The 10587-nt window shown below is 51.1% G+C and overlaps 1 protein-coding gene across 3 annotated transcripts in view; it reads left to right on the top strand.

Annotated features, from left to right (window-relative positions):
* The first annotated feature begins 2302 nt into the window (after positions 1-2302).
* CACNA1A (calcium voltage-gated channel subunit alpha1 A) overlaps positions 2303-10587 on the top strand; it is a 221062-nt gene continuing 212777 nt past the window's right edge. For all 3 annotated transcript variants that reach the window (XM_054717352.1, XM_054717351.1, XM_054717353.1), the window contains exon 1: positions 2303-2595. In XM_054717352.1, the coding sequence (XP_054573327.1) occupies positions 2303-2595 (293 nt within the window). The remainder of the gene's footprint in view (positions 2596-10587) is intronic.

Genomic DNA, 10587 nt, shown 5'->3' with positions numbered 1-10587 from the left:
TTAAACAGGGGGCCAGTTCACTGTCCCTCAGACCGTTGGAGGGCCGGACTATGGTTTAAAAAAAAAAAAAAACCATGAACAAATTCCTATGCACACTGCACATACCTTATTTTGAAGTAAAAAAACAAAACGGCAAAAACACCCGCATGTGGCCCGCGGGCCGGAGTTTGAGGACGCCTGCCTGGAGAGAAGTGAGCACCATGTGAAGTGTCTCATCCAGAGGCCCTATCCAGCCAACTAGGGGTCTTTTCAAAGATGGGGTGAATCTTTTAAAAAATACCTTTTATTTCTCAATTGCAGTTGATATACAATATTATATTAGTTTCACGTGTACAACCCAGTGATTAGTCATTGATATCACTTACTAAGTGATCATTCCAATAAATCTCATACTCATCGGACACTATACATAGTTATTACAATGTAACTCACTGTATTCCCTATGCCACACTTTATATCCCCATGACTATTTTGTACTTAATTCCTTCCAATTTGTACTTCTTAATTCCTTCCCCTTTTTACCCAGCCCCTCAACTCCCCTCCCATCTGGCCACCATCAAAATGGTCTCTGTATCTGTGAGTTTGTTTCTGTTTTGTTTGCTTATTGTTTTTTATATTCCAAATATAAGTGAAATCATATGGTATTTGTCTTTCTCCGTCTGACTTACTTCATTTAGCATAACACCTTCTAAGTCATGTGTATCTTTTATTCCAGCTTGCCAGGCCTCTGTGATATGAAACTTTGACAGAAGTCCCCAGTTTTCAGATTCTGTCTTTGGCTCAATAGGCCACAATTTGTGTAGAGATGGACTAATTGCACCTCTACACACCAAACCCCTTCTTTTTAAAGTTGTTCCCTCCCTCCCTTTCTCCCTCCTTCTGCCTGCAAGATGCTGGGTGCGTCCGGTTGTCTGCAACTGAAGTGGATGGAACCCGTAGGAAAACAAGGTTTCCTCCCCGAGAGGAGGAACCTGCCGCCCCAACTTCCCCCCAATCTCCCGACCATCCGGCTCTCCCCGCTCTCCCCTAACTCCGCGGAGCCAGGTCCCCTCGCGCCTCCGCGATTGGTCGCGGGCCATCATGTGTCGACACTCTGGGTGGGTCTTTCTCGCTTTCAACTCATCAATCGCTTCTCTTTGGAGCTTGGCTGCCCAGTGGTTCAGACCCTTGCGCCCATTTCCCCCTTTCCTTTCTCTTCACCCACCCCTTCATACCAGTCTTATTTTAGCAAAACCTAGAGGAGGAGGAGGAGGAGGAGGAGGCTTTTGGAGGGGGAGGAGGGAACGCCAGGCATTGCAGCATCCGGGAGCAGCTATTGAGTGGCTAAGCGACGGCGCATACCTCTCTCTCTTTTTCCCCCTGTTGGGAATTTTCAGGATTTCATTGCTGCAATTTAACCCCAGGATGAGGCACGGTTGAGCGAAGCGCTGCGCGCACACGCACTCACACTCAGCAGAAGAGGCAGCCGCGGGTTGATTCAGGAAGAAAAAAAAAAAATCACCTGGACCCTGCGGCCTCAAGACTCCTTAAAAGCCACCCCCCCTCCGCTCCCGCCTCCGCCCCGAGCGTTTCCCTCCCCTCCCTTCTCTCCTTCCCCCGTTAATATTTTTCACTTTATTTTTGGGCTACGGATCTTTGAGTTTTAGGGTCTAGGAACTCAAGCGAAACAAAAAGGGCGATTTCTTAATTGGGGGGGGGGCTGCCTTCTTCCCACCAAAGACTTGGTTTTTATTTTTTTCTAACAAAATTTAAAAAAAAAATGGGCCGGGCGCACTCCCTTTGCAAGATGCCAGCCTGACCCGTACCTCGGAGGAATTTGAAGCTTCCACTGCGTCCCGGGGGGCGTCCTTCGCCAACCGTTCGCATCTTAAAGGGGGTGTGCGTTGGTTGTGTTTTTTTAAGTGCCTTTTTCTTTCTTTTTTTTTTTTTTTCGGAGTGGGTGGCCTGGGGATTGCCTGGATTCCTTCCTCGGTTATTTTTGCCTCGCTTCCCTCTCCCCTCCCCCCTCCCGGCCCCCGCGCCCCGCCCCCGCCCCCTCCTCCCGCCCCTCCTTCTCCGGGGTCAGCCAGGAAGATGTCCCGAGCTGCTATCCCCGGCTGGGGCCGGCCAGCCGCCTGGTGAGCCCCCGACCCGAGGCGCCGAGCCGCCGCCGCCCGATGGGCTGGGCCGGGGAGCGTCTCCGCAGTCGCAGCTCCGGCCGCCGTCTTCGCAGCCCCGGCAGCATCAGCAGCGGCATCGGCGGCGGCGGCGTCTTCCGCATCGTTCGCCGCAGCGTAACCCGGAGCCCTTTGCTCTTTGCAGAATGGCCCGCTTCGGAGACGAGATGCCGGCCCGCTACGGGGGAGGAGGCTCCGGGGCAGCCGCCGGGGTGGTCGTGGGCGCCGGAGGCGGGCGAGGAGCCGGGGGCAGCCGGCAGGGCGGGCAGCCCGGGGCGCAAAGGATGTACAAGCAGTCAATGGCGCAGAGAGCGCGGACCATGGCCCTCTACAACCCCATCCCCGTCCGACAGAACTGCCTCACGGTCAACCGGTCTCTGTTCCTCTTCAGCGAGGACAACGTGGTGAGAAAATACGCCAAAAAGATCACCGAATGGCCATATCCTTTGCCCGAAGCCCGGCAGCTGCGCCTCCCCCTCCTCCCTCCGCTTCCCCTCTTCCAGGCTGGGAGGGAGACCCGGGGGTTGATGGGAGGTGGGGGGGTCTTCCAGGGGCTGGGAGAGGGGGCACCGGGGAGGAGTGTGCGGAATCTCTCCACCCCGAGCGGGGTTGAGCTACGGTGGAGGCTTGGGGTGGGGGGGACCCGGGGAGTGAATTTCTCCTAAGAACCTATTCCAGAATGAGGGCTGGGCCCTGGGGTCGAGCAGGGGCCTTGGTGGGCCTTTAGAGCCAGTTGCAAAGGGGTCAGGTTCTCCCTAATGAGCTGGAGCCACGGCCTGAGCGCACTGGCCAGGGCCGGGGAACCATGGGGGCACTGGCTGGGTATCCTTAGTCTCCCCTCACCAGCATTTGCGGTTGCCACAGAGCCGGAGCCCCATTCCAGCTCGCTGGCCTCTCCACCGGCCTTCCCCAGGTGGGGGCCGCACTCTTGGGGTACTTAGAGGTTTCCAGGGCCAGGAGTGAGGAGAACATGTGGCCTTCACACTGAGGGGCCAGCACTGGCCTGAGTGGGCCGCCAGCCTGGACAGGTGGAGGGCACTTAATCTCCCATTTCCTTTCGTCTTTTGGGGTGTAGAAAACATCCCAGTGGCCTCAGCTGGGGCCCTGACCTGGAAGACCCACGATGAGCTCTCCCAGTAGGAAAGATAGGGCAGGAGAAAATGTTGGGTCCTGCCTAGAGGGCCGTGCCAGGCCCTGGGCTGGCTTCAGCTTCTCCCACCATTGGGAGCCGCGAGGGGACACCCAGGAGAATCAGCACCCATGTGGACATCTCAGGCAGGTAAACGCCTTTTTCTTTTTATAAACCAAAAGATCCAGAGAAAGGTGGAGAGCACATTTTCCTCTATTCGGATGCTATCAAAATGCAGATGCCCTGTGTTTCTTTAAATCTGTGCCTGCTTGAAATAAACCTTAAAGGAGGGCTTAACATCTGTTGAGATGTAGGCAGGCAAGGATGGGTAATTAGTCGGGCTTTCTAGCAGTTATCTAAGCATGACCCAGATTCCAAGTGGGGGGACGCACCCTGCTCCCCAGGCTGACTGGCCACCGTGTCATGCCCAAATGTGCCACTTCTTGGCAAGGTTCCAACTGGCTGCTCTCAGTGTGAAAATGAACCGGGCTGCCTGGGTCCCCGGGACTCGGCAGTGAACCCCCATCCATTTTGCCTACGGTTTTGGGGCCTTGGGGTGGTCCTGCGTTGGTTATTTGCGGAGCACAGTGGTGGATGGGTTCACTTTCAATGGGACTCAGTATTGAGCCAGGCGTTTGGCTTCTGGGTGCTTAAAATTGTCACTGAGGTTTTGGAGTGTGTGAACAGTTTACTTGGAGGGTGGTGAAGATTAAGAGTTTCGGCTGGGGCCCATCTGGAGGGGTGTACCCCTGGCCACCATGGATGCCCAAAGCAGGAGCCAGGTCTCTGTGCCTGCTAAGTTCCAACCTCTCAGAGGTCTTGTGATCACTCTGCCTGCCTCCTCCCAACCCCTTGGAGGACTGGTGGGAGCCTGGAGGATGGCAAGGTGTCAATGTGTGCACTGCTCAGCTAACTCCAGGTGTGTGTGTGTGTGTGTGTGGGGGGGGGGGGGGTCCAGAAGGAATTCACTGGTCTGACAGGTTTCCAAGTTGAAAATGGCTTTAGATTGCCTTCTAGATCATGGATTTGGCATCTTCTAAGAGGAAATGAAGGAGGTGCAAGTCTAATGTGTCCTTAGTTCACCCCGGTCCGGCCTGAATCCTGCAGAGAGGGCTGTTGGGGAGGCAGGGGATTGCTCAGGGGAGGGGTGCAGGTGACTTAGGAGTGTTGGTGGGTACTTACTTGAGTGTTTGTTTTTTTTTTGGCTTTCTGGCTCTTGGTAGCTTTGTGATGAGTTTGTGCATTTTGCTCTCTGCAGACAATTTTTGTTCTCTCTTTGGCCTGAGGCAGCAAGCACATTATACAGCCTCACTCTAGAAGGGAAAGCTCTCCATCCCCCAATCTGTCACAGAGCAGGTCACCCAGGACTGAGCTTTTTCCAGGAGGGTGAGATGGGTGAGGACAGAGAGCTGGGGGCCTGGATCAGGGAATTCAGGCCAGTGCAAGGAGGTGGGAACGCCGAGGAGTCAGTGTGTCGGGGCAAAAGGTTGACTTCTAAATCCAAATACTACTGCCATTTAAGAAAGTGTTTACATACTTATGCTGAACTTTTAGAATAAAGTCTGATGTATGTACAGGAAAGTGCACAAGCTGAGTCCAGCTTACAAGTGTTCACAAAGTGAGGGCAAGCATGCAGCTGGCACCCAGGTCAAGAAAAAGGATGTGACCAGACCCCCTTCCCTCTCCCCCCCCCAGCACCTCCCTCATGCCCCCTCCCAGTCATTCCCCTACAAGGGTAGCTGCTACCCTGATCTAACTACAATTGACTCGTTTTGCTTCTTTGAACCTCCTGTAAATGGAGTCACAGGCTGGGTTATTTTGCATCTGGCTTCTTTAGCTCAACAAGATTCGTCCATGTTGCTGTGAGTAGTTCTAGGTGGTTCCTTCTCATCGCTGTGTGGTATCTTATTGTGTGACTCTAACACAGGTATTTATTTTGAGGGCCACCGGGGTAGTTTCTAGATTGTGCTGTTGGGAACATTGTTGTACTGGTCTTTCGTTAAACTTTTACTTGGCATTTCTCTTGGGCCTATACCTAGGAGTGGGCTTGGCCCGCCATTCTCTGATACATGTGTTTTTGAAAACAGCATTGACTCAGGGTTGTAGTTGAGTCTGGAAAGCAGCTTCCTCGCTGTCCTTGGAGGAAGAGTGAGTGCAAGTTTCATGAACTTGGCTGTATGAGTACTGGGCCTAAAAGTGTTACTTACAGCGTGGCACGCTGGTGGAGGGTGCAGCCTTGATTTCCCCATGCTCACAGGCACTTGGCCATTGTGACTTCTTACTCTTCTGTGCACACACACACACACCCACACACACACACACACACCAACAGTGCAAGCTTGAAGCCAGCAATGAGAATTAAGCATTCTCATTAATTTTATTTTTGTCTTCCTGAGTAAGAAAACTGAAATGGAAGGCGTGGATGTTCAGATTTACACGGCTGCTGCCTTTTGCTCTTGGAGTAGGCCTGGCAGCAAGCCATCTTGACCACACACCTTGGTTGCGTGTTTTTGTTGATTGGAAGTCTGATCTAAAGATGGCTGTGACAGGCTCTGATGACGGCTTCTAAGGAGCACAAATCTGCCAGCTCAAGAAGTTGCATCTGTCAACTTTCCTAGAGCCCCCACTTAATGCCACTCGCTCCTTCTGATGTGCCACCAAGCACCACCGTGAATGTCATCTTCCCCCAGTCCTGCTGATGCCAGCAGATCTCCCACGGAGCAGGGTATAGGAATTTGGGCCATTGCAAGAGCCGTGGACCCAGGTCTGTGTGTTTGCACGCTCGGTCTCCTGAATCGCATGTGGATTCTGGCTTCTCATCTGTGTTTTTGGGAATCGCAACAAGAAGCCCAGAGTCCCACCACATCAGGTAACCTGTGGCCATTGGCCGACTGGCATTCCCCAGTGTTTTGTGTTTGTTTGTTTTTTTGTAAATGAAAGGCTCTTTAAAGACAACTGAGAAACAGAGGGAGCTCTGGGAGAAGTTGGAGCCCATCCTGAAAAGGAGAAGGTGCTAGAAGATACTTCTCTAGAGGGCAGGACAGTATGACCCCTAGATCCTTCTACTAGATGAGCATGGCCGGCATTTTCAGAAGAGCAAAATTCTGGGAAGTGAGAATTAGCGTGGCCTTTTTCTTTTCTTTCTTTCTTTCTTTTTTCTTTTCTTTTTTTTTTTTTTACAAAGGTGCCTTCCCTTCTCTGAAAAACCTGCCTCGAACTGGCCGGAGTTTGTAGTTTTAATGTACAGTCTGAATGGATCCCACCCAGTGTGCGTGTTGGTGTGTTTCGCTGCCGAAATGCTAGCTAAGCTTGATAGTGGGGTACTGTGCCAGCCCCCACTGCGAGTGTTATGTGTACATTGCTGTGCTTCTCAAAGGTTCATGTGCACGAGGATTATCTTGTTAAAGTGACGGTCCTGGTCCAGCAGGTTTGGGGTGGGGCCTGGGATTCTGCTCTCCCAACACACTTCTAAGGGTTGCCCATGCTGCTGGTTTGTGGGGGACTCCTCGGGTATCTAGGTCATATCACAGATGCATCCTGTTACCCTTTTGTTCTTTTTCCTTTTTCTTAAAAATCAGGTTTGTTGAGATAGATTAGCAATTTCACCCCTTTTAGCATACACTTCTGTGAGTTTTGACAAATACATGCAGTCATGTAGCCACCATCAAAATCAAGGTAGGGAACAGTCTGTCACCCCAAATTACCCCCCTAATACCCCTTTGAGCCAACTCCCCACTGCCAAAGCCCCTTGGTAGCACTAATCTGTTCTCTATCCTTACAGTGTTGCTTTTTCCAGAAGGTTATATAAACAGAATCCCACCGTGTGTAGCCTTTGAGTGTGGTTTCTTTCACGCGGCCTTTGCTATCCCTTCATGTTGTTGTGGTACCGGTAGTTCATTCCTTTTCGGTGCTGCGTAATATTCCGCGCGATGGATGGACCAGAGTCTGTTCATCCATTTCCCAGTTGAGCAACATTTGGGATGCTTCCAGGTCGGGTGATTATGAAGAGAGCCACTGTAAATACTGGCAGATGGGTTTTCGTAGGAAGCATTGGGAACCTACATTTATTTCGCTTCTCTTGGGTAAATAAATAGCCAGGGGCAGGATTGCTGGGTTGTGCGGTGAGTATATGTTTAACTGTGTAAGAGACCGCCAAACTGTTTTTGCAAAGTGGTTGTGCCATTTTAACATTCCTACCCTTGTTATCCTTCTAAGAAGCATCCAGCTCTAAATGCCAAGGCACATGTGGCCTCAGGGGTTTAGGATAAAGAACTGTGGGTGTGTAGAAAGTGCTTGGAAGTGGTAGCATTAAGTGCCAGTCAGAGGACTAGGGAGAGTGAGGATGTTATCAGTAGCCAAGTGCCTGCACTGGTTTGAAATGTAGAAAGAGAAGGGAGTCTGGCATGGAGGCCACTGGTTCTGCTGCTCAGCAGTAAAAAGTTAAGGCTGTGAGAGCCAGGCCCACCGCCCCCTAATCACCCCTGCAGTCCCACCGCGCCCTACAGACGTTTGTCTAAAAGGCCTCTCTGCCTCGTTGGCCAAATCATATAGCTCTGATTCTTCCTTGTGCCAATGTTTTCGGGTTTTGGTGGGTTTTAGTTGTGTGTTGGGGGAGTGGTGTGCATGAGGTTATCAGACCAGAGAAGGTCTCTGAGATTTTAGTGCTTGAGAAGCTGGGGGACAGTGGCCCCTTGTGAGTGAAGTCCTCCTTCGGTGCCTTGGGGGTGAATTCTGTTGAGTGCTTGTGGCTCGTGCACCCCCGTTACCCCTCAGTCGCGAGCACACGTGCACTTGCTCAACGATGGAAGGCACCACCGTGAAAGTGGGCTCAGTGCGGAGATGGTCAGAGCCCCCATAGTGAATGCACTTCTGAGAATGCTAACTCAGCTTCGTAGGACGGACTGGGTGGTGCCATGAAAGACGGCAGAGAGAGGGAAAGCGCTCCGGACGCCGGGTCAGCCTCGGTTTGAATGACTCAGTTTCCTCATGTGCATGATGAGAATACTGCTTCTGATAGCATCTCCCTCGCACAACTCTTGGGGAGCTTCAGTGGGGTCACACATGATAAACACTCAGCACAGTGTCCGGCATGGAGAAAGCCCCCAAAATACATGAGCCATATGATCAGAGACTACTTTTATCCTAATGTTCTTTTGGGGAAACTTTGGCTTTTTGAGAAACGAGGCTCTCTGGGTAGAGGGGGAGCAAAGGGCCCTGTAACTGGCCAATTTGACTTGAGTCATCTGAGGGGGGCACTCTTCAGAGCACCCCTCAGAAGCTTTCAGAGTAAAAGTCATGCCCACTTGACCCATTTTTCTATTCCCTTCGATCTAAGACAAAATTAATTGTCTCCCCCTCCTTCGATCCCTCCCTCTGAGGGTGACAAGGTGACGGAGTTTTAAAGTATATATTTAGCTTTCTCTCCTTCCCCCCATGTCCCTCCACAAACTCATCTCCTTTTGAGCTTGTCAAGAGTCCCGCCCAGGATGGAGACCACAGGCCCAGGAGAGCTGCTGTGGCTACCCCAGGTGACCACTGAGAGTTAACGACAGAACCCTGCTTTGGGCTTAGCTTAGGCCCCCCTCTCCCCTCCCCCAATTTCTCTCTTTCTTCTTTCTCTCTTGGAAGAACAGAGAAGGCAAGTGACATTCCAGAGGAGAGTATCAGGTGGTTGGCCTCAGCAACTTGGGTTTCAAAAACCACCAGGAATGAGTTCTTGTCTGGATGACCAGATGTCCCAGTTTGCCCAGGACTGCCCCGGTTTTAGCATCTCAGGAAACCTAGCAGTTCTAGGCAAACTGGGATGTTGGTTACCCTAGAGGTGAGTTCTTAACAATGAAGAGGAGGGGAGCAAGAGATGGTTCCGTGGCCCAGGAAAGGAGAAGATAGGTAATTTTTTCCCTCTGAAAAAGCCAAGACTTTTGACCGGAATGAAGATGGCGTTTGGAGGCTGCCCACTTAAGGCAGCCAATTCAAACGAGATCCCGGCTCTGAAGCAAATTTCCGGAGTTAAGTCTGGATCAAGTTTTGTCATCTCTCTTGGGTCAGACATGACTTTACTTTCTGTTCAGACTGGGAACATCCTTGGGGCTTCCTGGAAGGGGCTCAGTGCTCAGGTTGGACCTGGAATTCAGAGTCAGCAGCCTCTCCCCCTGAATAACCCTACTCACGGGCCAGGGACCCCCCTCTGGAGCCATGAAAGAAACTCGACTTCGTCACCCACCTGCCAGTAAATAATATGCACACTGTGAACTTCTGTACTCATTTTAGGCCCGTGTATATCATAAACCAATTTTAAGGTATTTTACCCAAGCAGTGTTTGCGTGAGACCTAAGTCTGATCTCAAAAATAAACTGACAGATTTCTCTTAAATAAGACACATTGGGGGTGACCTAGAACTTGCTCTGGGGTAGGGGTTATGTGGTTTCTGGCCTCCCAGAACTTGCCATATTCTTTTATCACCTTGACCTTTATTATTTTCTTTATTAAGAATAATGGGACTGGGGAGTGGGGGGCACCTTCATTTGCTGCTGTGCAATGTTTGTGGCACATTGTGGAGTCCACATAGATATGCAACTCTCCGAGCAATGGCACCACGAGTGGAGGGAAGGAGCAGAATAGTGACTGGAGGTGCAGCATATAAGGCTTGGGGACTGGGGACTCCGCTGCAAATCTCAGCTCCAGTTCCCAGCAGTGAAGCCTCAGTCTGCTCATCTATAAAATGGGCACAGTCCAATGGCCAGGGAATTGTGGAAAGGTTAAAAGATACTGTGCAGAGAAAGCAGGTGGCATGATAATACATGTATAAAGTAGCAAGACAGATGGATTTTAGATTTCATGATGCGAAGGGCTGGGTTTGTTGTGGTGACCTCTCTGGCCCTGTGCTTTTATGCATCTCAGGTTACAGCCTGTTGTTTTTATTCTCTTCTGGGTTTACAACACACTCTCAATATTATCTCCTTTAGCTTATTTTTTTCCCTTATTTTAATAGAGTGTGGAAACACTGGTGGACCAGCTACATAAAAAATTAGAATGGTGCCCTGACTGGTTTGGCTCAGTGGATAGAGCGTCAGCCTGCGGACTGAAGGGTCCCAGGTTCGATTCCGGTCAAGGGCATGTACCTTGGTTGCGGGCACATCCCCAGTTATGGGGTGTGCAGGAGGCAGCTGATCGATGTTTCTCTCTCATCGATGTTTCTAACTCTATCCCTCTCCCTCCCTCTCTGTAAAAAAATCAATAAAATATATTTTTAAAAAAATTAGAATGGTGGTCCTCAGAGTGGTGTTCCCGGCCCCACAGGGT

The sequence above is a fragment of the Eptesicus fuscus genome, chromosome 6 (genome assembly GCF_027574615.1).
Source record: "Eptesicus fuscus isolate TK198812 chromosome 6, DD_ASM_mEF_20220401, whole genome shotgun sequence".
NCBI classification, from domain to species: Eukaryota; Metazoa; Chordata; class Mammalia; order Chiroptera; family Vespertilionidae; genus Eptesicus; species Eptesicus fuscus.
Note: the sequence above shows the minus strand (reverse complement) of the source record. Positions and strands in the feature narration are given on the sequence as shown.